Source organism: Tamandua tetradactyla, chromosome 23, assembly GCF_023851605.1.
Source record: "Tamandua tetradactyla isolate mTamTet1 chromosome 23, mTamTet1.pri, whole genome shotgun sequence".
Lineage (NCBI taxonomy): Eukaryota > Metazoa > Chordata > Mammalia > Pilosa > Myrmecophagidae > Tamandua > Tamandua tetradactyla.
Genome location: NC_135349.1, coordinates 4,497,841 through 4,525,776, shown reverse-complemented (window position 1 = coordinate 4,525,776; position 27,936 = coordinate 4,497,841). Strand labels below are relative to the sequence as shown.

Below are 27,936 nucleotides of genomic sequence, written 5' to 3'. Positions count from 1 at the left end.
GTAAGTAGCAGACGTGGCGCTGCCTGCGGGCAGTTTCTTCTTTCTCTTTAGCTCTGCGCCGGGCAGTCGAAGGCCGCCGAGTCTCTCTCTGCCCGGACTTCGGGCAGGAAGTGGAGCCGCCTGAAGCGGAAGTCTCTGTGATTGGCGAGGGCGGGGGATGGGCAGCTGCCTGTGACTGGTGGGCGCGGTGCCTGGCGGCTCGTGATTGGCGGGTGGGAGCGGAAATCCGCTCTTGCTCTCGCGTTGTTTGCTGGAAGCCGTCACTAGGGAGGACTTGAGCCGCAGAGTTGGCGGCTGAGAGGTCAGGCAGGGTTCAGCGTTTGAGGTCCTCCCTTGCCCTCAGGGAGCTTTCAGGCTCTGAGGAAGACAAATGAGGAGCGGTGTAGATTGGGCGGCTGCTGTCACAAGCTGTTAGTAGAAATGTTATTTTTTTAGTGCTCTCTGCTGACCTCGAGACTTGATGGGCCTTATCTTGTTGGGTTGTTGCAACGGTTTCTGGCAGCGGGTACCAGTGTTTTACCTTTGGGGATGCCGCAGACGGGAGAAGATTAAGTCCCCTCTAGCGTCCTTCGGACAAGAAGAGTTGGAGCCAGGATTGATTATCTGAGCCGGCCCTCCAGTAGAACCTGCCATGTCTGTGCTGTCCCATCCAGTAGCGGCGGGTGCTTGGGGCCCCTCCTGAAAGGTGCCTTCTGGGATTGAAGACCTGAACTCTTCTGACCTTTGATTACTTTTGGGAGGGGAAGGGTTCACGGTCCGGCAATTGAACCTGGCCTTCTACATGGAAGGTGAGCATGCTACCGCCGAACCGCCCGTGCATGCTGGGCTTTGATTGGTTTTTATTGTAGTGGCCAAAGGCAGCTGGAGAACAGCATTGCTGGGGCTCCTTCACTGAGAATTCTGCCTGGGTGTTTTTCCTGTTTGGGACAGCCCTGGTGTTCTAGTTTGCTAGCTGCTGGAATGCAATATACCAGAAATTGCATTCCAAGGGGAATTTAATGAGTTGCTAATTTGCAGTTCAGAGAAAATGTCCCAATTACAATAAGTCTATAGAAATGTCCAATCTAAGACTTTCCAGGGAAAGATACCTCCGTTCAAGAAGGCCGATGAAGTTCAGGGTTTCTCTCTCGGCTGGAAGGGCACATGGTGAGAACACAGTCAGGGCTTTTCTCTCATCTGAAAGGGCACGTGGCGAACACGGCGTCATCTGCTAGCTTTCTCTCCTGGCTTCTGGTTTCTTGAAGCTCCCCGGGAGGCGTCTTCCTTCTTTATCTCCAAAGGTCGCTGGCTGGTGGAATCTCTGCTTGTTAACGTTGCTCTCTCTGAATCTCTCTGACTCTTATTCTCCAAAACGTTTCCTCTTTTATAGGACTCCAATAAACCAATCAAGATCCACCCAAATGGGTGAAGACATGTCATCTCTTAATCCAGTTGAACAACCACTCTTGACTAAATCCAGGGCGATGATCTGATTACAGTTTCAAATATACAGTATTGAATAGGGATTAATCTACCTTTATGAAATGGGATTTATATTAAAACATGGCTTTTCTTAGGGGGCATACTTCCTTTCAAACCAGCATACCTGGCTTACCACCATCTGCCCTTCTGGCCTTTTGTGGTCTGGAGCATACCTTCTGGCATTCAGTAGGTGCTCAGTAGTGTTTGTTGACAGAACGCCTCTGCTCAGGACAGATAGGTACTGAGTATGTGGCAGTAGCAGGAAGGATAGGAGGGGCTTCTGACAGCATCGCTTGTTCTGGGGATCCCCCAAGGCCCTGGCCGGAGTGAAGAACTCGTTCTTTGGCAGCTGCCTGGTTCTGTGTATCCTGGGCCTTTGATCGGCTCTGGTTGGTTCATTGAGGGGAGATGGACTGTCAAGTTGCAAAATGGAGATGTTTAACGTTATAATAAAATGTGTTTTCTTAAGGAAAGAAAATCTTTTATGGACGTGGGGTTCAGATATCAACACCTGCCCTGCAGGGCTGATGTGAGCCTTTTGAGAGTAAAGAGGTCAGCGTCATGTCTGGCCCAGGGTTAAGCTGCTGTTATTTTTTTAAACTTTACCATCTTATTTGCCTTGAACCAGTGGGTCTCCTGGGCCCACGCGCAGATGGGTGACGCAAGTAGCCCTTTCTGCCTCCCATCTTGAGGGTGAGTGCCATGGACGTGCAAGCTTGATGTGGCCCCTGTGTGCGCTGATTCAAGTGGCAGTAGCCAGAAGAGCCCAGGCCCCTGGCCACAGTGTGGGCGCAAGCAGAGAGGGACACTTTCAGAGACTTGTAGCCCTGCAGGAGCAGGGGAGGATTCTCCTTTGCTGTTTTTCCATCGGCAGCTCAATTTGGAATAGCAAGGAGTGGTGGGAAGGTGGGGAGGGAGAAGTCAGCGGCTCCTTTGTTCTTCCAGGAGGGAGTAGTCCCTGAAGGTGGCCTGGCCTCCTTCTGGCCCTTGCAGGAGGCCTGGCCGGTTGCTGGGAGAATCCTCCTCTTCCACCACTTAAAGGGGGTAGCAAAGCCAGGGGTTAGAGATTAGCGCCCTCCCGGAGTTCAACTGCAGGATGTGGGTGTGAAGGAATGTTCAGAATTGCCAGTGTAACTCCGTCATGCCTCATCTAAAGCTCCCCTGCTCAGGCAAGAGAAATGGGTCAAAATTACCTCAAGGAAGTCAGGAGGCCTCGCCCCATCTAAAAGACTGATGATATGCAGCTGTCTGTGGAGAGAGCCCCTATCTTGCTTGTGTTAATTTGCTTTTTAGCTATTCTGAGTAAATGAGAGCAAGGTTACAAAGAGATGGGGGTGGAGGGCTGTTTTCCAGTGGAGAGAAGCCATGGCAGGAGGTGGAAGAGAGACTGTGCCTTTTTCCATTTCCAGTTTGGTTGTAAGGCATGGGTGGAGGCTTGAGGGGTTCTTGGGAGAAGCTGTGTTGGTGTCTCGGTCAGTGATGTGGCCTTGGGAAGGACAGGGGCTGAAACACATGAGAGGGAGAGCTGTGGGCAGGGGGCAGTAGCACAATGAGGGTTTGATCTCTAGCCACCCCAGAGTTGCCAGGCTATCCCTTCCGTCAGGGTCTTGGTTAGAGGGGAAAGAGTAGACGTGTGTGGAAGTCTGCTGATTACCCCCATGCACACAGGCACTCTTCTCTTGGCAGTAGGGACGGCTGGCATTGCTTAAGTTGTTGCTGCATTCTCAGTGCCCCTTGTGTTCACAGTGGGTTTTTCCATATCAAGGGATTACAGTTTTGGGCTTTGGAGCCCTTTTATCCAGTGAAGTCTTGCCCAGCGACCTGATATGTGAACCAGATGAAAATGGTGTACGTGTGTTGGGGGTAGGGTCGTAAGGGGCCAGAGCTGGGCCCATGTGGTACCTCCTTCCCAAAGCTTCTTGGCTCTCTCCTAGGACAGTGTCCCGGGAGCGAGGCTGAAGACTTACGGATAGCCAGCAGCGGTGTGAGGGTAAACCACCTATCTGAAGGGAAAAATTGGAGAAAAGAAAAATAAAGGCCCTGCGTTCAGTTGCCAGTCTCCCTGATGTATAAGCGTTCTTGGTGTGACCGTCAGGGTGGTGTTGCTGAAAGGGGAATGGGGACGAGATGGGGACAGTTGGCTCTTGGGAGCCAGCCCACCCCTTGTGTTTGGGGTGAAGCACTTTGGCCAAACCCTCACCCTGCTGGGTCGTGTCCCTCCCCAGAGGAGGCCCCGGGCTGGGTGCGATCCTCTGGCACAGAAGGGAGTTGTCAGTGGCCGCCGTGACGGGTGAGACATTCTGTCCCTGAGAAGGGGCTCCTCCTGGCTCCCAGGGCCTGGAGAGGCCGCCTCCCCCACCCCTGTGCTTGCTGAGGTGGCCGTGTGCGGGGTGATTTGCTGGCAGCGTCCTGAGGGCCCGGGTCCCGGCACACCAAACACCGGCTCGGTGATGCTCGTGGCATGGAGGCTTCCCCAGGTAAAAGGCGAAAGGAGCCCAGGCCAGGGAGGAGAGCTGGTGGCATCATAACATGGCGTTTTTTTCTGCAGCCAGTAGGCCTTTGGCCCTCTCTGTTCTGTCACGCACCCACGTGTTCACAAAACCATTAAAACAACAAAATAAAGACACCAGCGTCTCCCGGTGTTCTGTGACTTATCTCTATTAAAAAACTACTTTGACTGCAGATACGGACTCAGAGGAAGAGGAAGAGTTCCTGAAGGATGAGTGGGCTGCCCAAGGCCCCTCCGGCTCCAAGCTGACGTCTTCCATCCTGTGTGGCATGGTGGCAAAGAGCAGCAAGTCGGCTGGGGCCCCTAAGCTGACCAAGAGGGGCCTGGCGGCCACCCGGACTCTGAAACCCAAGCCGGCCGCCAGCAGGAAGCAGCCGTTTTGTTTGCTGCTCCAAGAGGCCCAGGCCCGTTCGTCCTTCAGTGACTCTTCGGAGGACTCGTTTGACCAAGGTTACTAGCTCAAAACACAAAATACCTTCCAGGTTTTCTAGCAAGGGAGTGAGTGAGAGTGGGCGCGAGAGAAAGCGAGTGCGAGAGGGCGAGAGCGTGCACACAGGAGAGAGATGGCGGATGCTGAGGCCGTCCAAACCCGGACGGCCACGGGAAGGGTCGCCATCTTGGTTCTTGGCAGCGTAGCCTGCTGTTATCAGCCTAATTATTTTTGTTTTTGTTTTTATTTGTACCTGTATCATTGTGCTAATATCACTGGCTAGCTCTTTTGGAGCTTTTATACGGACTGGTTTTTAGTCTTCACTTTTCTCCACTCTTCCTCCCCTACCCCCAGTTCCTTCTTGCCCTCTCTGCCCGCCCAGACCACAGGCTTAGGGTGGGCTCTCTTTTGGCATGGGCCTGGAGGAGGCTTCCCGAGGAACGTTTTGTAAATGAAACTCTGTCGTGTGGGCGTGTGACTTGATGTTTGTACTGCGATTTTGGTAATACCAAGCTTTATTAAACATATCGAGTTCATTTTTAACTAAACCCGTGTGCCTTGTCTCTCTTGCTGTGTCCTTACTAGACCACTAGGTGCCGCTTCCCTTCATTTGGCTCCTCCCTCCCCTCCCCTCTCCTTCCCCTCCTCCTCCCCCTCCCCCACCCCAGAAGGCGTAGAGATGGAATTAACGCAGCCTGCCGCTTTCTCTATTATTCAAATATCCCTGAGAGCTACTGGCATTCATTTCACTTTCCAGGTTTAAAATCAACTGCTTTCACCGCCAGCATCATTTTTTTGTTTGTTTTGTTTTGTTTTGTTTTAGCTGCTTGTTTGTCTTTTATTTTCTTATGAGCTATTCTTACTTGACAGCGGTGAAAAGTATTTATTTGCCAGCATCTGTTTCCCAGCACATGTTCCTGTTTTGAAGGGCGTGTGGACAGTGCAGGGTCACGAGCGCCGGACTGTCCTCCTTTTGGTTGTTAAATTAAAAAACATTGGCTTCATTGCACGGTGCTCTGAAACGAGTGCTGGCCTGGGCCTGGGGGGCCTCAGTCACCTCACTGATGAAAAGAGAGCAGGCCACACTCGGCCCCTCCGGAAACATTCTGGCTCAGACGCTTTTTAACGTGAGCATTCTGCTTCTAGGGTTGGCAGTGGCTGAGCTCCCTCAGGCCCTTCTGTCTGCAATGTGCCAAGAGGGGGAAGCAAGTGAATTCTTGAAAACGTCTCCCAGCCCTGGTTTTAGGGTTTGCTCCAGGGTGGACTCCCTTAAGGGATGGGTCCTGGAGGTCCCCAAAGCCTGGATGTCAAGCCCTTCCTTGAGGAAGGCCCTGGGACATGGCACGGCGACCCTGGCCGTGAACTGGGTCAGGCTAGATGTAGACGAGGCCCCCGCACTGGAAAGCCCCTTTTCCAGCCTGGCTCAGCTCTTGCGTGCCTGCTCCCCCCACCCCCATGACCCCTCCAGATTGGCAGAGATCTATCCTGGGTGATGGGGGAAGCTTACGCTCTCCCAGTTGCTGCCCCATCCAAGCCAATAGTCTGAGGCTGAGAAGAGAGGCCACTCACTCAGCAGTCAGCCCGGCTTCCGAGGCCCCCATGAGCGCGAGTCTGGCTGGTTGGCCTTCTCCCTCTTCCTCCCAAGAACCCCCTTTCCCTCCCCTCACCCGCACTCCCACAGCTGCTCCCTGCCCGCCATGGTCTCCCCCTTCCCCTTAAATTCAGGGTTCCAGCTTCTCAGCTGTTGAACTCTCCTGCCCTATTTCGCCCCCCCCCCCCCACATACATGCGTGTGTGTGTGTGTATATACACTATGCAGGCAGCCCCAGGGATCCTAGGAAGGGACCGCCAAGGACCCCCTCAGACCAGGGCTGGATGCGGTACCAGTGGGCAGGGCATCTGGCTCTTCCATGTGAGCCCAGATGTGGGAGAGATGGGGGTGAGGGCAGGGGGCCCAAGGCACCGTGGCGTGACACGCCGACTCTTGGGGACCCCTCACCCCCACCCCCGTCACAGACCTTTGGTGAGGCCTCGAAAGGGATATTTGGGTAATAGGGCGCACTAAAACACCTGATCGGCTTCTCCAGCGTGTCTGCTTTCTCCCCCAGCAGCCCGACCATGCACCTCCACCCCTGACCCCACCCATGACGCTTTGAATGTCTGTTTCGGTCTCTTGCATTTGCTCTCACGCTGCTCTCTGGACGCAAAGCGGAGGCTGGGAGTAGGGCAGACAGCGCAGCAGGTCCCCGAGCCCGAGCCCGAGCCCGGCTCGTTGCTCCGTAGGTAGGCAAAACCCTTTTCTTTCTGTCCTCTCTACACTTCCCCTCCTTGGGGTGTGCCCTTCCCCTGGGTACGGCAGGCAGCAGGAGACGGCTGTGCATCGATTGGGTTTTGGAAAACCAAACCAAACCAGGCTATAGCAGCCAGCCCCACCTACTCATCCAAGACCTTAAAAAAAGTTTCCCTGCATTTCCTCGGGTTTCCTGGCCAGGACATTTCTTCCTGTCACCCTTGGCAACCCCTGTTGCCTCAAGTGTGGACACCCCCAGAAAGGTCTCCTTGATTCTCAGAGCCCCTCTGCTCCCCTGGGGGTTGGTCCCTCATCAGGCCTGCCCAGGGTATCGAGCGGGGAGGGTTGCAGGAGACCATGAGAGCACAGCTCTGTTTTTGCAGAATCCACATCCTTTCTTGGCTTTTGCATTCCAAACGCTCTCCCATTCCGAGGTGTTGGGATTGGGCTGGCTTTCCCATCTCTGATGCCCACGTCTGCCAAGCACGTGAACATTTGGGGCGCCTTGAGACCAGAGCCAGCTCCCTCCCTCCTTTCCCCCATGCCAGACTTTTCCACTTGGGAATCCTCCTGGATGGAACAGATTTCCAAAGCTCTGGAGTCTCCACACTTGTGCAACCAGGGAAGCAGGATGTCTTTGGAAGGGGGAAACCCAGGGCCACCCGTCCCCACCCCACACCCTCCCCCTGCACCCCCAGCCAGCCCACCTCTCAGATTGGCCCACTCCATGAGGCCTGCCGTGGGGGACCCAGTGCTGTGGAAAGTCTGCCTACACTTAGCCCGCTTTGCTGCTGTGGCCCGCTGGGGCGGAGACAACCATGTGGCGTCCTCCATGTGAATGGATGGCAAGTGTGCACTTCCCCTGCCGCTGCCTGCCCCTGGCCTCCATCCTGCTTCATCCATCGCTCTGCTCTGGGGACCCGCCTGCCTTCTGCTCCTCTTAACAAACCCACCACCCCTACCCCACCCCCTCCACCTCCTCTCTCTCCACTCCCTTTCTGGAACCCTGATAAAGGGGCAGGCAGACAATCTCTGCCCCCCACTGGCTCTTAAGCAAGCAGGTGGCTCAGGATGGTGACAGGAGAATGTTGTGTTGGCCTCTCATCTTCACCCCCCCACCCCAGCACCCGGGGCCCAGGAGGCTCCTGGTCCCTAGGACAGAGGCTGGAGGGGACACGGTGCCCTACTGGCTCCCTCCTGCCTTTTGTTGCTGGGTGGAGTGGTCACCTAGGCGTGGCCTGGGCCCTGCCCTGGTCCAGCGACCCCCAGAGCCTCCTGCCCACCCCCAGGGCTCTGACCTGACAGGACCTTCCCATGTGCAGTGAGCCCCTCAGATGTGCCCTCACCCAGCCATCTGCCTGCCCATCAGGGCCTGTTGGGGCTGCCTCCCCAGGCCAGAGCAGGGCAGGAGCAGGTTTGTTCCCCCAGTAGTGGCAGGGAGCACTGCCTGCCCCTGTGCCCTGTGCCAGGCCAAGCTGGGCTCAGAGGGGCTGTATGTCCCCAGGTAGGCAGGGCCGGTGTCTGGGAAGAGGCTTCTCAGCAGCTCACTGGCTGGAGAGGCAGGTGAGGGCAAGGACTCTCTTTACTCTGCAGACCCGAGCCAGCCAGCCCGCCTGCCTGGGTCTGGGGCCTGGCCCTACGGTGTCGTGTCTCAGTCTCCCTCAGTGTCTGGTGTATATTCACCAATTCCTTTCTCTCTCCTCGTGACTGCCCTGGCAGTGGGGACAGGACAGTCCTTTTGCTGCAGGGAGTTTTGGTCACCAGGTTAGAGGGGACGGCCCTGTGACTGCTGGATCCTTGAAGTCTGTCTGCAAAGTACCTTCCCCAAAATAACAGTGGGACCCTAGCCGAGCCCTCCCCATAGCTGGGTGGGTGGGTGGGCGGAGAGGTGCGCTGCCATGCCACAGACAGGAAATCAGGGCTCAGAGAGGGCCAGGCCCCACCCACCCCAGTATGGGATGTTTGCACCCCAGAGCCCCATTCAGGGTTTCAACCATGGATCACCCCTTCCTCATTCCCCCAGGAAGAGACCAAACTCCACCTTCTCCTGCCACCAGCTCCCAGGCCTCCAGCTGGCAAAAGTACGAGAGCGCCTGTGCCTGGAGCCCCCAGCCCGAGCCCCAAGGGCCCCTCCCACCTCCCATTCCTCCCTCCTCCTCTTCTGCCTCCTCCCCCAGCCTTCATGTCACGCGTCGGGGCGTGTGTGTGTGCGTGAGACTGTGGAGAGAGCCGTCTCCGTCCTTGTCCGTGTGTCTGTCCACCTCCTCACAGCAGAGATGCATGTGGGCGTCCCTCTCGCACAAGTCCCCCCCGACTCCCAGTGTGGCCGCCCGTCTCTGGGCTGCCCAAGGTTCCCACGTCTGGGGCTCTGTTGGATGGGGGTGAGGCGGCAGGGGGGAAACGGGACGTCGGTGGGAATCGCGGCTGGTCCTGGTCTCCCAGTGGCCCCGCGGGGTGGAGCAGGGAGCTGGGCTGTGACCCCTCGTGGGCGCCAGGGCCGCGGGGTCGCTCGGGCCTGGGTGGCGGTGGGTGGCGGTGCGTGCCGGGCCCCAGGCACTGACTCGGCCCCTGTTTTCTGCACGCCAGATGAGAGCTCCGAGGAGGAGGACGAGGAGGATGAGGAGAATGAGCTTGAGCAGGAGGCAGACGAAGCGGGCGGCTCTAGGCTGGGGCCCCGGGAGCGGGCCCTGTCGCCAGGCCTGGAGGAGAGCGGGCTGGGCCTGCTGGCGCGCTTTGCCGCCAGCGCCCTGCCCAGCCCCGCGGTGGGGCCGGCCCTGTCGGTGGTGCAGCTGGAGGCCAAGCAGAAGGCTCGGAAGAAGGAGGAGCGGCAGAGTGTGATGGGTGAGTGGGCAGTGGGGTGGCCCTGACCCCGTTCCACGGTGGCGGGTGGGGGGTGGGAACCCGAGGAGGGGGCCGGGGAGGGCTCAGCTCCTGGGTCTGCTGGCTCCTCCATGGATCTTCTGAGAGTGACCACTCTACCCTGGCTGTTTGGGCTTTTGCAAGTGCCCTGTGGTGGGCAGTTCTGGAAAGCAGCAAGGCCTCGGATCTGCACCCCCAGGGGAGCTGCAGGCCCCCCACCCCAGCCCCAGGCTGAGCCACGAGAAAGAAATGGGACTTCACTGGGCGCATGTGAAGGGAACTGTGGTCAGGCAGGGGATGCAGCCCATGAGGCTGGGGCCTGGAGGGGGAGATGTGAGTGTCCAGGCTCTGGCCTCTGCTCCTGCATTAGATCCTCACGGCCACTTAGTTTGCCAGCCTCATGATCTCCATCACCCAGATGGACAGACGGAGGCGGCAGGCACTGTTCGTCCATCAGCAGTGTCTGGGGCTTGTCCTTCCTATGCCTCGGGTCGTGGCCCTGCCTTCTAGGGACAAGCAGGCCTGGGAGCCTCTCCCGCCCTGTCCCCCACCTGGCCATCTTCCCTGCATGGACCAGGCTCTGCCGAAGCGGCTAGGGGGCTTTTTCTGAGAGCTCTCTTAACCTTTGCATGTGCTCATCCTGCAGCCCTCGAGCGCTAGCTTCATCCAGGTTATCAAATTTATTGGCTTGTGGCTGTTCAAGTTATTCCTGATTACCCTTGCGATATTGGAAGGGTCTGTAGTGATGTCTCCTCTTTCATGACCAATACAGACGACTTCGTTCTTCTCTTTATTTCTTGATCAGTCTGACTAGAAGTCATCAATTTCATTGATTTTTCTTTTTATTGACTTTTGTTACCAATTTCATTGATTTCTGCTCTTTATTTTTTTCCTTCCTCCTTCCTTCTGTTTGTTTTGAGTTTAATTTGCAACCACTTGTTCATGTTTCTTAAGGTGAATGCTTAGATCTTTGATTTGAGACTTTCCTCCTTTCTTGTAGACATTTAAAACTATGAACTTGTATCTAAATACTACCTTGGCTGCATCCCATGAATTTTGATACATTGTTGCATTTTCTTTATTATTCAGTTCAAAATATATTCTAATCTCTCTTGATTTCTTCTTTGACCCAACAAGTCTGCAGAAATATATTGAAGGGGTTGCCTGTTTATTGTCATTGATTTCTAATTTAATTTCACCTTGGTCAGAGAGCATACTCTAATTTCAATCTTGTAAAAATTTAAAAAAATGAGAACATATGGGCTTTCCCAGTAAGTGTACTACGTGTACTTGAAAAGAATATGTCCTCTCATGGCGTTAGGTAGATTTTCTATAAACTAAATCAGTGTGACTGATTGTGTCATTTAGATCTGTTCCATTGTTGATTTTTTGTCTAATTCTTCTGTCAGCTACTTAGAGGTAGGTGTTAAAATCTTCCACTATGATGGCAGAATTCTCTATTTCTCCTTTTTATTTAATTCTGTAAATTTTGCTCGTGTATCCAAAGTTCTGTTATTGGGTACATACGCATTTGTGATTGTTATGCTTTCCTCTTAAATTTACCATTCTATTATTATGAAGTGTTCCTTTCAAACTCTGGTGATATATTTTGTTTGCATGTAACCCGTTTTACCTCCTTTTAACATAACCACTGCCGCTTTCTTATGCTTATTATTTGCATGACATCTTTTTTTCTATCTGTTTACTCTAATTTTATCTGTTTTCTTATTTCATATCTGTCTTTTTAAAGTGAGACAGCATGTAGTTGGATCTTTAAAAAAAATTACTTCTGTAACACCGGCCTTTTAATTTGGAGTGTTTATTAATACTCAAGGCAATTATGGACAATGTTGGTTGAATCTACTATTTTGGTCTTTTTTTCTTTTCCTTTTAATGCAGTTTTATTGAGACATATTCACACACCGTGCAATCCATCTAAGATATACAATCAGTGGCTCACAGTATAGTTGTGCCTTCATCACCTCAGTCAATTTTAGAGTATTTTCATTATTCAGAAAAGCAAAAACATCCCATACCCCTTATCTGCCCTCTATTATTGACCCCTAGCATTGGTGTATATTAAATTAGTAGTTAACTATAGTCCATAATTTGCAATAGGTACATTTTTCCCATATACCACTCTGTTATTAACTCCTTGTAATAGTGGCATACAGATGTTCTAGTTCATGAAAGAACTTTTTTATATTTGTACTGTTAGTCACAGTCATTGTGATTTATTGAGATAATTCACATACATAAAATTTAGCATGTAAAAGTGTACAGTTCACTGGTTTTTAGTACAGAGTTGTGAAACTATCACCACCATATAATTTCAGAACATTTTCATCATCCCCAAAAGAAACTCCACACCCTTTAGCAGTCACTCCCTATTCTTCCCTCTTCCCAACCCTTGGCAACCACTAATCTACTGTCTGTTTCTATGGAATTGTTGGCTATTTCATATAAACGGGATCATATACAACATGCGACCAGTTTCTGGCGTCTCTCACTTAGAGTAATTATTTCAAGGTTCACCCACATTGTCACATGGGTCAGAGCTGCAGTCCTTAGGGCTGAATAATATGTTACTGTATGCATAGACCACTTGTTTATCCATTCACCAGGTAAGGACATCTAGGTTATTTCCAAATTGTTTTGCTATTATGGACAGCACTGCTATGAATATTTGGGTGTAGGTTTTGTGTGGACATACCTCTGCATTTAATTCTCTTGGGGAAGTGGAATTGCCAGGCCATACGGTGACTCTATGTTTAATATCTTGAGGAGCTGCCAAGCCATTTTCCAAAGTGGCTGCACTATTTTATATTCCCATAAGCAGTGAGTGATTCTCCACATCCACCTACACTCGCTATTATCTGTCTTTTTTATTGTAGCCTCCTACTGGGTGTGAAGTGGCATCTCATTGTGGTTTTGATTTGCATTTCCCTAATGACTAACATGCTGGGCCTCTTTTCATGTGCTTATCGGCCAGTCAAATCCTTTGCCTATTTGTGAACTGGGTTACTGAACTTATTATTGTTAGGTAAGAGTTCTTTTTATTTTCTGGCCCCATGGTTATGAAGACTTACCCCTGTTTTCCTAAGTTTTAGCACTTAACGTTTAGGTCTGTGATCCATTTTGAGTTGACTTTGGTTGTACGGTAGGAAGTAAAGGTCCAGCTTGATGATTTTGCATGTGGGCATCCAGAAGAGACGATTCTTTCCATCCCCCATTGAATGGGCTTGACATCCTTGTTGAAAATCAGTTGACCATGAATGACAGGGCTTATTTTTGGACTCTGAGTTCTACTCATAGACCCGTGGGTCTGTCTGTAGGCCAGAAGAAGCACACTCACTTGATGACTGCGGCTTTGTAGTAAGCTTTGAAAGTGGGAAGTGCGAGTCCTCCAACTTTGTTCTTCCTTTCCAAGACTGTTTTGGCTTTTCTGGGCCTCTGGCGTTTTCACATGAATTCTGGAATCAGCCGGTCAATTTTGCAAAAAAGTCAGCTGGGATTTTGATACGGTTTGCGTTGAAACTGTATATCATTTTTGGAGAGTATTACCATCTTAACAAAATGAACTCTTTTCATCTATGAATGTGGAGTGTCCTTCCATTTATTTGGGTCTCTTATCTCTTTCAATGATGTTTCGTAGTTTGCAGTGTACAAGTCTTATACTTCTTTTGTCAAATTTATTACTAAGTGTTTTATTCATTTTTTAATTTTTGGTATAATATATATACAATGCAAATAAAGAAAAAAGGGCCACGGTGGCTCAGCAGGCAGGAATGCTTGCCTGCAATGCCAGAGGACCCAGGTTCGATTCCTGGTTCCTGCCTATGTAAAAAAATAAAATAAAATAAAGAAAAAAGCAATAGTTTTCAAAGCACTCTTCAACAAGTAGTTACAGGACAGATCCCAGAGTTTGTCATGGGCTGCCATATGATCCTCTCAGATTTTTCCTTCTAGCTGCTTCAGAACACTGGAAGCTAGAAGGAATAAATACTTTCATTTTTATCATCACAATCGACTTTTTTTATGTGAAAAATAACATATATACAAAACAGTAATTTTCAAAGCACAGCACAACAATTAGCTTAGAACAGATTTCAGAGTTTGGTATGGGTTACAATTCCACAATTTTAGGTTTTTACATCTAGCTGCTCTAAGATACTGGAAACTGAAAGAAATAGCAATTTAATGATTCAGCAATCATATTCGTTTGTTAAACCCTTCTTTTTCTGTGCAGCTCCATCATCACCTTTGATCTTTCTCCCACTCTCTAGGGGTATTTGGGCTGTGGCCATTCTGAGTTTTTCACATTGGAAGGGGAGTATTTTATTCTTTTTGATGCTGTTGTACATGGAATGATTTTCTTTTCATTTTCAGAGTGTTCCTTTAATTGATTTTCCTCTGTTGAACCTGTATTCTGCAGCCTTGCTGAACTTGATTAGCTCTTAAGGATTTTCTATGTACAAGATCACATATTCTTCAAAGAGAGATGGTTTTATTTCATCCTTGTCAATCTGGATGCCTTTTATTTCTTTCTCTTGCCTCACTGCCCTGGCAACAACCCCCAGTAAATTTTGAGTAGAAGTAGCAAGTAGGGACATCCTTGTCTTGTTACTGAGGGGACAACCTTTCACCAGGAAGTATGATGCTAGCTTTATTTATTAATTTTTAAATAAAAAAAATATATATAGCAAACAAAAGCAAACATTCTTAACTTATGATCATTCCATTCTTCATATATAATCAGTAATTCACAATATCATCACATAGTTGCATATTTATCATCATGATCATTTCTTAGAACATTTGCATCAATTCAGAAGAAGAAATAAAAAGACAACAGAAAAAAATGTATACATACCATACCCCTTACCCCTACCTTTCATTGATCATTAGCATTTCAAGCTACTAAATTTGTTTTAACATTTGTTCCCCCTATTTATTTTTATTCCATATGTTTTACTCGTCTGTTGATAACAGATAAAAGGAGCATCAGACACAAGGTTTTCACACTCACACAGTCAGCTGTGGGTTTTTTAGGAACGCCCTTTATCAGGCTGACGGTTTCCTTCTAGTGCTGGTTTGTTGCATGATTTTTATCATGAAAAGAAGTTCGATCCAAAAGAACATCGAATGCTTTTTCTGTGTTCTAATGACATGTGCATGAGGTTTTTGTCTTTTATTCTGTTAATATATTGTATTTCTTTGATAAACTTTTGTACATTGAATCAAGCATACATTCCTGGGATAAATCCCACTTGATCACAGTATATAATCCTTTTTATATGTTGCTGGATTCTGCACTTGTGTTTTTATAATTGTTATGTCTCCTGAAAGATTGACCCTTTTATCTTTATAAAATGTCCTTTTCTTGTTTCTACTAACAATTTTTGTCTCAGAGTCCATTTTGTCTTAGTATGGCCTCTCAAAATCTCTTTGGGTTATTAATTTGCCTGGTACAACTTTTTCCATTCTTTAACTTTCAACCTGTATGTATATGTCTTCCACTTTCATTTTTTGTTCTCTATTTTTGTCTCCATCTGTTGTTTCTCCTTTACTGCCCTTTTTGATTATCTGAATATGTTTTAGAATTCCACTTTAATTTTCCTGTTATCTTAAGACTCTTTTTGGCATTTTTCTTTTAAAGACTGGTTTAGGGATAGCAAAATACAATCTTAACTTTTCATGGTCCCCTTACAGTTAATAATGTGACTTCTCATAAAATACAGAAATCTTGCAATCTCCCGGACCTAATCACCTCTCCAGTTTTTAAAATTATGGTTGTTTTAGGTAATGTACCTACACATGACATCAGCTTCAGAAGACAATGTTAGAATTTCAGTTTTAAACAATTAAGCGGTTTATAAAGAAATTAAGAGAAAAAGGAAAAATATTTAGCCCTTTTTTTCCCCCCATTTTCCCCGATATTTATCATTTCTGCTACTTTTTTTTTTCCTGAAGATTCTAATTTTCATCTGGTTATCAGTCTGAAGAAGTTCCTTTAGCAATTTTGCTGTTACAGATCTACTAGTGACAAATTCTCCTTTTCTTTTATCTGAAAATACCTTCACTTCACCTTCCTTCTTGAATGGTATTTTCTCCCGATGTAGAATTGTGGGCTCACAGTTTTTTTCTTTCAGCATGCAGAAGATGTTCCTCTCTCTCCTGGTCCCTGTAGATTCAGAAGAAAAGTTAGGCGTCAGCCAGATGGTCATTTTTCTGAATGTCGAGGCCGCCGATCTGGCCAGCAGGAGTCTGGCTGTGCTGTGTGGCCACTGGGGCCTCTTGTATCCGCAAATTTCTGTCTTTCTTTAAATTCGGGAACATTTCAGCTATTATTCTTTCAAATATTTTTCTTGACACTATTCTCTCTTTCCTTTCCTTCTGACATTCCAATTGCACACCTACAATCATCTGTCATCCTCTAACAGCTCTCTGGGGGCTCTGCTTCCTTTTTGGGGGGTGCATCTTCACTTTCTCTTCCCTTCATCGCGTCCGTTCAGCTCTTGGGTCCCCTCCGAGCATTTTTTTACTTAAGAAATTCTATTTTTCAGTCCTCGAATTTTCATTTGGTTCTTTTCTATTTCTTTCTTTGCTGATGCTTCCCGTTTCTCTGGTGAGATTGTCGCGCATTGAAAACAAGTTTTCTTTCCCACCACTGAGGAGAGTCACAGCAGCCACTTCAGAGTCTGTCTGTCAGTCCTGACGTCTGACTCATCTCAGAGCCGGGTTCAGTTGATTTCCTTTCTTTCTTGGTTTTCCATTTGGGGAGGAATTTTGGGTGCTGCCCTGTGCGTTCTGAAGGCCGAGTGTGCAGATGTGAATTCTCCAGTCTTTCCCAGTGGATGCTGGTGCCTTTCTCTCAGCAGGTGTTTCCTTGGCCGGGCTTGAACTCCAATTTCAGGGTCTTGGGTGGCAGCTCTGGGTCTGTGCTGCTTTGAGTCTGTTCTGCGTGTGGGGGGGTTCAGGGTGGGCACACAGAGTTTGGGAGCGCACCGCTGGCTGCCTTCCCGCTCTCTGCTGCATTCAGTCTCCAGGCCCCTCTGTCTTTGTCCTTGAGGTGGAGAGACTGCGTGCCGCGCGTGCCCAGAAGATTGCACTTAGTCTCGGGAGAACAAATCAGGGTAGCTCTCTACAGAGGGCTCCACTCCTCAGAGCCCGAGTGACACATGCACACACACACACATGCACGTGTAGCCATGCAATGCACACACGCATGCAGCACATGCATGCACACACGCACACCCTCCACCTTCTCTACACAGAGTGGATCTCCAGCATATCATGTATGTTCAGGCTTTATCTTGCCCCCCTCTTCCCCCTCAGCCGTGCAGAGGCGTGTCATGGGGGGGGGGGCTCACTCTGCCATACCCAGAAGCAGAACTCTCGCCTAGGTTTTATGGCTTACACCCTAATCAGTCCTGACAGCCCCCAGCTGCCTCCCTGTGCAGCGGGAAGTCTGTTAACAAAAGATTAATTAGCAGGATCATTCAGCTTTGCGGGTGGTTCCTTCCCGCCAAGGGGCCCCAGTCAAGTCTCTGCTGCGGTGACTGTGCTTGTGGGGCCTGGGGGACTAGGTACCCCAAAGGTACCCCTGCTGAAAGGCAGCCAGGTAGGGTCCGGACTCACCTCTCTGCTCAGGTAGCATGGGGTGGGGCCCATGGCAGCCACTGGCCCCCCTCCTTCCCCAGGGGATGAGGACACCTGGAAGCGCCTGTCCCCAGGGAAAAGCGCCATCACCCTGCACTCACCTGTGTCCCTGGGCACCAGTTTGGGGCCAGGCTCTGAGCCACTCCATGGCAGTGATGGGGGGTAGGGGGCGGGGTGCGTCCAGGAGAACCCAGGGCCGTGCTTCAGGACAGGGAGGGATGGGACAGGATAGAAACCAAGACAACAGTGAGATGTGTGTCCGTTCTGACAACAGACGGACAGACCGGCTGCCTGGGGCTGGAGTTTCACAGGGAGGGGGTGTCACGGAGGGGCTTAGCACAAAGGATGCAGCTGGTTTCCAGTAGAGCTTGGGGGAGGGGAGGAGGCGTCTGGGTAGAGTTTGAGAGGATGGAGGACAGCTGGGAGGTGGTGAGAGCCCAGGGGCCCTGCCGGTAGAGACAGAGCTGCAGCCACAGAGCCCAGGTGCTGGGACCTGGGCCCAGGCAGGCCCCCAGGGCACGGGTGGAGGACAGTGGGTCCCGGGGCTGTGGAGGGGCGGGGGTTCAGGGGGTGAGTGGAGGGCTGGGCCCCCAGCCCAGGGCAGGGAGGGTTCTGGTCAGGCCCTGCCCTGCCGTGGGCGGGCCTGGCGTCTCTAAGTGGAGTTGGCCAGGTGGATGCCAGGGGGCCCCCCAGCTCCGAGAAGCGGCACCAGGCCGGCTGGGGGATTTTGTGCGGGCTTTCCCACCCACGCCCCGTCGAGGCGGCCGGCTGCCCCTGCAGTCGCAGGGCCTGGGTGAGTCTCCTTCTCCCTCGGGCCTCAGTTTCCCCCTTGGAAATGGGGAGAAGAGCTCGTCCTGGCAGGCAGCAGCCCCCTCGGCGGGCGGAGCTGGGCTGGTGGCCGGGGAGAGGGCCCCCCGGGGGACCCCGTGCCCACGGCCCCCCTCCTCCCGCGCCCAGGCACGGAGTTCGAGTACACCGACTCGGAGAGCGAGGTGAAGGTGCGGAAGCCGTCCCCCGGCGGCCTCCTGCGGCCCAAGAAGGGGCTGGGCGAGCCGGGCCCCTCCCTGGCGGCGCCCGCCCCCAGCGCCCGCGGCCCGGGCCCCGGCAGCCCCGACAAGGCCAAGCTGGCGGCCGAGAAGGGGCGCAAGGCGCGCCGGCTGCGGGGCCCCAAGGAGGCCGGCTTCGAGGCGGGGCCCGAGGCCAGCGACGACGACCTGTGGACGCGGCGGCGCAGCGAGCGCATCTTCCTGCACGACGCCTCGGCCGCGGCCCCCGCGCCTGCCAGCGTCGCCCCCGCCACCAAGGCCGGCCGCGGCGCCAAGGGCGGCCCGCTGAGCCCGCGCAAGGACGCCGGCCGTGCCCGGGACAGGAAGGAGCCCAGGAAGGTAGGGCGGGGCCCGGCCGGGGCGGGGCGGGGGCGCCGGGCCGCACCCCGACTCGGAAGGGCCTCCTGGCAGGCGTTTGGGACGCAGCCTCCCGGATCCGTACAGGGTTCCTCGTCTCCTTTCCTGCCGCGGACCCCTTTGGCGTCCTGGTCCAGCCGGCAGTTTAAAGAGTGAGCTATTTTCCATCCGTTTTTAGGTTTACAGGAAAGTTTGCACAGAAAAGGGCTGAGTTTCCATATCCCCTCTCCCTCCAGCGTTTTTCCCCTATTACTGACATCCCCTAATAGCGTGACATCTTGCACCTGTCACAGTGGATAAACCGATATGGCTGCATTATGAGTCACTAAAGTTCCTGGTTTACATTGGGGTGCACTCTCTGTGTTGTGTGCAGATCTCGTTTAGTTTGGTGTACACTCTGTGTTGTGTGCAGAGATCTGTGCCTTCTGCCAAATGTGTCATGTTATGCGGTCACCATTACAGTGTCATACAGAATAGTTTCACTGCCCTAAAAATGCCCCACGCTCACCTGTTCACCCCTGTCGCCCCCTCCCCAAGAACCCCCCTGAGCTTTTCACTGTCTCTATGGTTTTGCCTTTACCGGAATGCTATCTATTTGGAACCACACAGGGGTGGTGAGCATTTTCAGAGTGGCTTCCTTCACTCAGCAATCCACATTTAATTACATTTAAGGTTTTCGGTGCCTTTTCGTGGCTTGAGAAGCCATTTCTTTTTATCCCTGACCCATACTCTCCTGCATGGATGTGTCACAGTTCATTTATCCATTCAACTGTGGAAGGACACCTTGGTGACTTCCCAGTTTGGGCAGTGCCGAATATAGCTGCAGTCACTGTCCATGGGCAGGGGTTTGTGTGGACATGGTCTCAGCTCCTTTGCATAAACACATAGGAGCATGATGGCTGGATTGTGGGGCAAGATTGCTTAGCCAAACTGCCTTCCAAAGTGGCTGTCCCACTTTGCATTCCCACTGAATAACATTTTAAATATGAATAAAATGCATGGGGGATCCCAGAGGAAAACAGCGATCTTGAGATGTTATTGAAATGCAATCATCAAATATTAAAAATCCGGTTTGCAAAACTGCCTTGTGCATGCTTACTTAGGAGCGTGTCTAATGAGGAGGGCTGGCAGTGGGCCTATTCACTACGTAATTTTGAAGGGATGAGCGTAAGCAATATTTCAAGGTATGTGCAGTAGCTGTCATTTATATGAAACCCTCTGTGACTTCCGCTGGTGACAAAGTCATGGGCACTGCCAATACTATTGTGGTTTGTGCTGTCCATTCATACCTGAGGGAAAGGCTCTTTTCTTTAGAGTTAGTGAGAATAGAGGTGGGATTTTTTTTCCCACCCAAGTTTGCAGATCCCTTGACATCTCTCTGTGGGACCTCCCCCACCTCGGATTAAGAACATTTGTTTTTCATGGACACTGTGGTGATTAGGCCTCTTACCCTTTTTGCACTGGCTGCTAGGAAGCTTAGAGCCAGTTGTTCCCCCTTTCGCCGGTTGTATTCAGACCTACAGCCAGCGCTCGACTGTAGTCTCTGACTGTGGCCTCTGTACCCCATGTCCACATATAAGATGAACCCTCAAATAACAGTGACATTTTTGAGAAAGCCACTGAAAAGGAGGAGCTACCCACACTGATTTCCTGAAAACAGGTGGTAGTGAGGAGGGACTGTGTTTGAGTGTCACCCTGTAGGCATTTTGCATTTGGTCTCACTTCTTGTCTGCTTTGTCCCCCAGCCTTAGAGCTGGAACAGTCTCAGGAATTCAGGGCTTTGGAGATGAAGGTCCCAGAATATTAAATAATAACAACGGGTGTTCGTATTAGCGAACCTGTAGGAGGCCAGGTGCATTCTAAGTGCTTTACAATGTATGCTTAATGGCCGCAGTCACCCCAAGCCCTTGCCTGGCTCCTACTTCCTGGGGTCTGAATAGCCAGGGCCGCTAGGGGAGAGGCGCAGAGACTCATCTTACAATGTGGCAGAAAACTAGACCCCAAAAGGTAGACTGTGGGGGAAAAAGTGGGAAGCAGACACCCAAGGAAATCACCCACACCCCTGCATCCCAGTGGCTATCACTGTTAAAATTTTTTTGAGATATAAATTTTGTTTGCTGCTCAGTACAACATGATGTGCATTTCCATATGCTAGAAGCTTTTTGTGCACACGTCTCATTTTTTGTAGATATTGTTCGGTGGCCGTGTGACATCTGTCCATCAGCATGTCCCACGGTCTGCTGTTCCTTCTCATGGCCTACCATGATGGGTCGGTGTTTTGGCTAATGATGCTGTTTGCCAGATTAAATTCCACAGCTGCAAACATCTCTATTCTGTGCACAGAGCTTTGGTCACATTTGGAGGCTTTTTGTGTGTTTGTGTGTATTTTTTTAATTTTAAAAAGAAAAAACACAGAGGCTCCCAGAAATGGGTTTTCTGGTCAAAGAGAAAGAAACGGTCAATGGAGTTATCTGATTATAATAGTAATTTGGAAAATAGAGATTAAAAAAGGAAAGGAAATAAAAGTCACTCAGAAGCAACTTTTTGCTGTCATTTCTTTTTGTTTTTTTTCCCTGTGTGTATGGCTTCAGGGACGTGTACCATGAGCTCAGCTCTCTGCTTAATAAGGGAAAAGGAAACAGAACCACTTAAACATTCGTTCAGCCCTTAAGATACCTTCTGATTTCAGAAATATGAATATGACTAAAATGTGCATCAGAAACAAGAAAATAGAGAGTGTGTGTATATAAATATATATATATATTTTCCCCCCTAAATATGAAAGAAACAGTATACTGTTTACTCCTGTAACCTTTCCCTTTTTGTCCCTTATTTCATGTTGTAGGCTTTGAATTTGTCTGATGCACGTGTTGTTCCTCTGAAGCGATGTGCCCAGGTTCATCTGTTTCTGTCCCTTAAGGTCCCACCCTTCCCGGGTCCCCACCCTGGTCACTTTGCTTTAGGCCTCCCCTTGCCCATCCCCCCAGTCTGAGTCTCCGGCTTTTGCAAGTGGTTGTTTTGAGCCCTGCTTTTTCTGAGTGTCGTCTTTTCCCTGTTCCCTGCAGAACCGTGAGAATTAGTGGTTGTAATGAAAGCGTGTAGCCATGGATGGTGACAAGCTGGAATTTCCATAGCAGATTGCTGGACATTTAGGTTGTTTCCAATTTTGTGCTCTGGTGAATAAGCTGCCCCCGATACCTGGGCACGCGTGCTCGTCTCTAGTGAACTCTGTAGGCTACTCTGTTGGTTTTCATTCTTTTTAAGCTTAAATTTCGTTTCTTCTTGCGTTTTATTGAGGTAAATTTATGTAACGTAAAATTTGGCCATTTTTAATAATTTTTAAGTGTGAGGTCCAGTGGCCGGAATTGTAGTCACTGTGTGTGCTGCCATCACTGCCATCCATGACCACAGTTCTTCACCCCAAATGGAAACTCTGCCCCCATGAAGCACTAACTGCCCCCGCTCCTCCCGCAGGCCCTGGGAACCCCTAGACCTGCTTTGTGTCTCTATGACTTTGCCTGTTCTAGATATTTCATAGGAGCGGATCAGATTCTATTTGTCCTTTTGTGTCGGGCTTCTCATGCTCAGCCTAAAGCTCTCAGGGTCCGTGCATGTCATCGGATGAACTTCATTCCATTTTATGGTTGCATGATAGTTCATTTATGTAACGGTGCATTGACTTCAGAGGGTTGGGACCGGTTCCCACTCCTGCCAACTTGGGACCATGTGTCCACTGCACACTGCTGGAGGGAGCTTTGCGGTGGGCTGGGGGTGCTGGGGGGAGTGGGGGGCTCTCCCCTTGTAGTTGGGGCACGTGGAAGGTAGCACAAGCATTCTGGATACAGTGCAGGCAGTAGCTACCCAGTTTTGTAGGCCCGTTCCAGGAATGCGCCCTATAGAACTAATCAGTGGTGTCTTTTTTTTGTGGCATCATTCGGAAGGCAGTGCACGTGTCCACCGCTGGGGGGTTGTTAAATGAATTATTAAAACTGGGCAGCTATTAGAGAACACAGGGGACGCTCCCTCTGTGCATATCAGCCATACCAGGAAAAAAAATGCAAAGCAGGACTTTTAGTAAGTTCCCCTCTATGTTAAAAAAAAATATCCCGTGTATGTATAAATGTGTCTGCTCAGCCTTCATGTGGTTGTATGTGCTCGGGAAGGTTCCGGAAGGATGCACCAAGCTGTCCCTAGTGGCTGCTTCTGTGTGGTTGGTAGGTGGTTAGAGAGGAGCGTGCACAATTTTATGTATACTTCGGCGTTGTGTGTGTGTGTGTGTGTGTGCGCGCGTGCGCAAAAAGTAATCTATAATAGTGATCAAAGCATTGAAATTAACCAAACACACTTGCAAAGGGAAAGAGGGTTTCCTGCCCGTCTCAGGAGCGGCACTGGGCGGTGTGGCACGTGTGGCGAGGGGCGTGAGCAGTGGGGAGGTGGGGGCTGCTGGGGGTGTCTGGGCCTGCTCTCATGGCCCCTCTGTTGCTTCCTCCAGAAGAAGAAGGGGAAGGAGGCCGGGTCGGCGGCCGCACTGCAGCCATCCCGGGTGCCCGCCCGGGTGCCCGCCCAGGTGCCCGCCCTGTCCTCCGAGGCCCGGGCCCCGCATGCCAGCTCCCTGGCCAAGAGGAGCAAGGCCAAGGCCAAAGGAAAGGAGGTGAAGAAGGAGGTGAGGCTGGCCGTGCCCACGGGTGGGGTCCGGGGCAGGCACAGTGGTGGGGGGGGCCTCTGTGCTCCCGAGGGTGGGGCGGGTGTCCTTCCAGGGATGGATTCTTATTTTGCCCTCCCCACGACTGCTGCCTAGAGGATACAAATAGGACTCATCCCACTCCAGCGGTGTCTCAGAGGGCTGGCCTGCGAGGTCTGGGGTGTGGGAGCCTTGGCCTTAGTGTCAGGTCCCTGCAGGGTCTCCCCCATATATGGGGGTGACTGTCCCCATGCCAGGGGCTGGCAGTGTGGCCAGTGTCCTCCCTGGAGAGGGAGTTGAGTTGCCTGTGACCGTGGCTGTGGTTGCAGCAGGGCATATCCACCACCTGGGCTGTGGGCCCATTTCGGCCCTCTCTGGCCCCTGGGGTAAGCCTGGCAGGGGCCCTTATGTCCAGATGGCAAATGCAGCCAGCAGAGCCCAGGAGCCTGCCAGGCCCCACGGCAGGACGCCAGTACAGCCTGGTGGTGACTCCAAGCTTCCAGGAGGTCCCCAGCCAGGCAAGACACACGGGTTGGGGTCTCCTGAGCTGATGGCCTGCTGTGGTCTGTGTCCAGAACCGGGGGAAGGGGGGTGCTGTGAGCAAGCTGATGGAGAGCATGGCCGCCGAGGAGGACTTTGAACCCAACCAGGACTCCAGCTTCTCCGAGGACGAGCACCTCCCACGGTCCGGGACTCTGGAACGGCCACTGACCCCAGGTATGTGCGTCCCCCAGGTCGGAGGCAGAGCTTGGCTGTGTGTGCTGAGGGCAGCTGAGGCTTAGAATGTGAGGATGCAGGAGGTTTTCCTGGGGAACTTAGATCCAGGCCAAGACCTGAGACTAGTAGGGAAGGGGGTGATGGAGGGAACAGGAACAGCCTGTGCAAAGGAGGGAATAGAATTGCATACAAGAGAGCAACATTGTATAGGAGGGAACAGCATGTGCGAAGGAGGGAACAGCATTGCATAACAAGAACTACATGTGCATAGGAGGGAATAGCATGTGCAATGGCTAAGGTGAGCAGGGGCATAGCACCTGAGCGACGCTGGAAAGAGGGCCATGTGGCTCTGGTAAACTAGAGAACAGTGTAGGGGCTGGGGAGGAGGCAGGAGCCAGGCCATACCAAGACCTTGAGGGCCTTGGTAAGGAGTTTGGGATTCATTCTAAGAAAAACAAGAAGCTATCAAAGATCATGAGTTGGGATCTTGAAATGGTTGCTCTGACTGCTGCATAGAAGATAATTTTGAGGGCCCTGTAGGAAGGTGGCAAGGGAGAGAGTCCAGAGAGGGAACCATTGGGCATGTCCAGGAAGGAGGTGGTGGCAACCTGGGCTCCAATGGGGATGGAGACGGGTGAATGTCAGAGCATTCCGAGGGAGAGTAGATGGGACATGGGGGTGGATGGTGTTAACAGATGAGAGAGGAGAAGGGGTAAGGACCATCGCTGGCAGGGCCGCCAGCTGACTAGGCGGATGGGAGAGCCATTGGTGAGACAGGCCACAGGGAAGGAACCAGGGAAGGGCATATGCTGGCCTTTGATGACTTGAGTTTGGAGTGCTTGGAGGACGTTGTGGGAAAGTTGTGTCCGGTAAATACTTGGACCAGGGGTCTGAAGCTCAGAGGGGAGATTGCAGCTATGAATTGGGGGACTGCAGAGCAGAGGTAGTCATTGGTTCTGTCAGAGAGTAGAGTCAGGAGCATCAGAGCCATCCCCGAGGACTTTACCACCTGATGGGGTATGCATCAGTCAGCTACCGCTGTGTAACAAAAACCCGCTGCCGTGCCCCCCCACCCCCATCTCATTGGTATGAGGCATGGCTGTGCTGATCTCAGCTGGGCTTGCTCACACAGCTGCAGCTTGGCTAGGCCCATGCTGGGTGCATCTGCTGCTAGTGTCACTCTTCCTCCCTGGGTCAGTGGGCAGCTGGGATGTATTTTTTTTCATGGTGATGCTGCCAGAGGATCAAGAGGGAAAGGGAAAACTGAGGCCTCAAGGCTGAGGCCCAGAATTGGCATGCTGTCACCTCTGGCCCTGTGCCGCTGGCTAAAGGAAGTCACGTGGCCAAATCCACAGAAGGGATGGGAACCCCTCGCCCCGCTGCGATGAGGCCATGGGGGCAGGGAGGGGTGAGGCTGGTCTGGGGTTTTCCAATGTGGTGATAAGGGCAGGTGTCGTTGTCTCCTGGGGCCACTGTAGCAAAGTACACAGACCGGGTGGCTTAAAACAACACAAGCTTATTCTCTCCCAGTTATAGAGGCTGGAAGTCCAACACAAGGGGCCATCAGGGCCTGGCTCCCTGTGATGCCAGTGGCGGGGGGGGGTCCGTCCTGCCTCTTGCAGCTTCCAGGGGCGGCCCCTGGCAGTGCATGGCGCTCCTTGGCTTGTGGCCACATCTCCACCCTCAGCCTCTGCCATCACGTGGCTAGCCCCTCTTGTTTGTCTCTGTGCCCCAATTTCCCTCTTTTACGGATGCTGGTCATGGGATGAGGGCACACCTTAATTCATCTTAACTCATGACATCTTCAGAGAACCTGTTTCCAAATATGGCCACATTCGTGGTGACTGAGGTTAGGACCTGAATGTGTTTTTGTGGGGGAGACGGCATGATTCCACCCATAACAGAAGGTGAAGGACCAAGTTCAAGGGCCCCTAGAGAAGGAGCCGGCTGAGGGCTTGCAGCCAAGCCTGGAGGAGCAAGGCAAGGAGAGTCTGGTGTGAAGGGGGCCCAGAGAGGCCTCGGGAAAAGAGAGCCCACAGTGCTGGGTGCCTCGGAAGGTTGAGCTGGCCAAGGAGTGAAGAATGGCCTCAGTGCCCAGGGTGGTGTGTTGGTTTGCTAAAGCTGCTGGAATGCAATATACCAAAAATGGAAGGACTTTTTTAAAAGGGCTTTTTTAAGTTGCAAGATTCCAGTTCTATGGCCATAAAAGTGTCCCGATTAAGGCATCCAGGGAAGATACCTTGACACAAGGAAGGCCGATCTGGGAAGGCACAAGGCTGGTGTCTGCTGGTTCTTGTTCCCAGTTTGTTGCTTCCAGCTTCTGATGCCAGTGGTTTCCTCTCTGAGTGCCTGCAGGCCTTCACTTAGCCCCTCCGGGACACAGCTCTGGGTTCTGGCTTGCTGAGCATCTCATGGAAAGGCACATGGCCACATCTGCTGGACTCTGCCTGTGTCTAGGCGTCTGCTCTGTCGAGTCTCCAAGCATCTCCAAACATCTGTGTCTCTGTCAGCTCTGAATCAACTGTTCTCCAAACATCTGCGTCTGAGGTGTCTCCAAAATGTTTCCCCTCTTACAGGACTTTAGTAAACTAATCAAGACCCGCCTTGAATGGGTGGAGTCACATCTCCATCTAGTCAAAAGGTCACACCCACAATTGGGTGTGTCACATTTCCATGGAAACAATACAGAGTTTCCCACCCTAAGCAATAGGTCTGGCACCACAAGATTGGCTCAGGATTAAAACATGGCTTTTCTGGTTCACATAGTAGTTGCAAAGTGGCATAGGCGGCATTAGCGCAGACAGTCTGGGTGGCACGAGGGGGTGAGTGTGGGCTGTGGAGTGGGAGAGAGGAGGAAGCAGATTCGCGAGTGCTGACAGAGCATTCGGCAAGGTTGCCCGTGGAGGGTGGATTTCCACCCGAAGGAAAGGTGTTCCAGGTAGAGGAAAAGCCAACCTGAAGTCCCGGCTGCGCAGCCAGACCAGGCAGCAGGAAGGGTGGCTGGACCTGATGCGGGAGTACCAAGGGGACCCCGAAGGATGGGGTCCTGAACTCTGACCCCAAATGTGGGGAAACGGGGGTTGACGACCCAGCTTTGGGCTGAGACACTGACGTTGGTGGCCTTCAGGATGGGGCGACAGGATGTGCAGGCTGTCACCCTTAATTTCATGCACACCTGAGACCTTTCCAGACCCCTGGGGCCAGGAGAGAGGAGGGGTTGCCTGGAGGAAACAGGCTGCACACGGTTCTGCTCAGGGCAGGCACACGTGTGCAAGCACACATGCGGGTGTCAGCACATCCCTTATGTATGTGTGCACAAGTGCTTGCAGATGCCTGTGCCCCGCGGACTTGCTGAGGCTCCCAGGGTTCTGTTTTGAGGGGGTGGTGGCAGAGTGGAGCCTGGCCGGCTGGGAGGAGGGAGGCACAGAGGAGGCCCGGCCGGCTCATGCCACGCGCCCCCCCCCCTTCCCTGCAGCCCCCCGCTCCTGCATCATCGACAAGGACGAGCTGAAGGACGGCCTGCGCGTGCTTATCCCCCTGGATGACAAGCTGTTGTACGCGGGGCACGTGCATACGGTACACTCGCCAGACATGTGAGTGCAGCCGGGGACCCCCACCCCCACCCCCAACTTGGGTGCCGCAGTCCTGCACCCAGAGTCCCTTTCCTGTGCCCTGTGGGCAGGTGGCTTGCCCTTTCTAAGGCTCGGGCTCACAGGAGGCTGCATTTTGAGGGGTGCTGGGGGTGGAGTGGCCCGAGGGTCTCCTCGGTGGCAGGGTCTTTTGTGGGAAGGTGCAAGGAGAGAGGCTCTGGAGTGGGCAGGTGGAAGGTTCAGGGGCTCCACGAGGGAGCCGAGGCCCAGAGTGGGAAGAGACTGTGCCCCCGTGTATGTAGCAAGTTGGAGACCCCTCGGCTTCCGATGCTCT

At 51.9% G+C, this 27,936-nt stretch overlaps 1 protein-coding gene and 1 long non-coding RNA gene across 4 annotated transcripts in view; both read left to right on the top strand.

The window, feature by feature from the left end:
- TNRC18 (trinucleotide repeat containing 18) overlaps nt 1–27,936 on the top strand; it is a 96,907-nt gene that overhangs the window by 50,414 nt on the left and 18,557 nt on the right. For all 3 annotated transcript variants that reach the window (XM_077140507.1, XM_077140508.1, XM_077140509.1), the window contains 6 exons: nt 4,145–4,420; nt 9,277–9,531; nt 18,169–18,596; nt 23,107–23,277; nt 23,871–24,012; nt 27,488–27,605. In XM_077140507.1, coding sequence (XP_076996622.1) covers nt 4,145–4,420; nt 9,277–9,531; nt 18,169–18,596; nt 23,107–23,277; nt 23,871–24,012; nt 27,488–27,605 — 1,390 coding nt within the window. The remainder of the gene's footprint in view (nt 1–4,144; nt 4,421–9,276; nt 9,532–18,168; nt 18,597–23,106; nt 23,278–23,870; nt 24,013–27,487; nt 27,606–27,936) is intronic.
- LOC143666914 (uncharacterized) lies at nt 8–3,520 on the top strand. The gene is made up of 2 exons (XR_013167775.1): nt 8–788; nt 3,396–3,520. It is a non-coding gene; the product is annotated as an uncharacterized LOC143666914 (long non-coding RNA).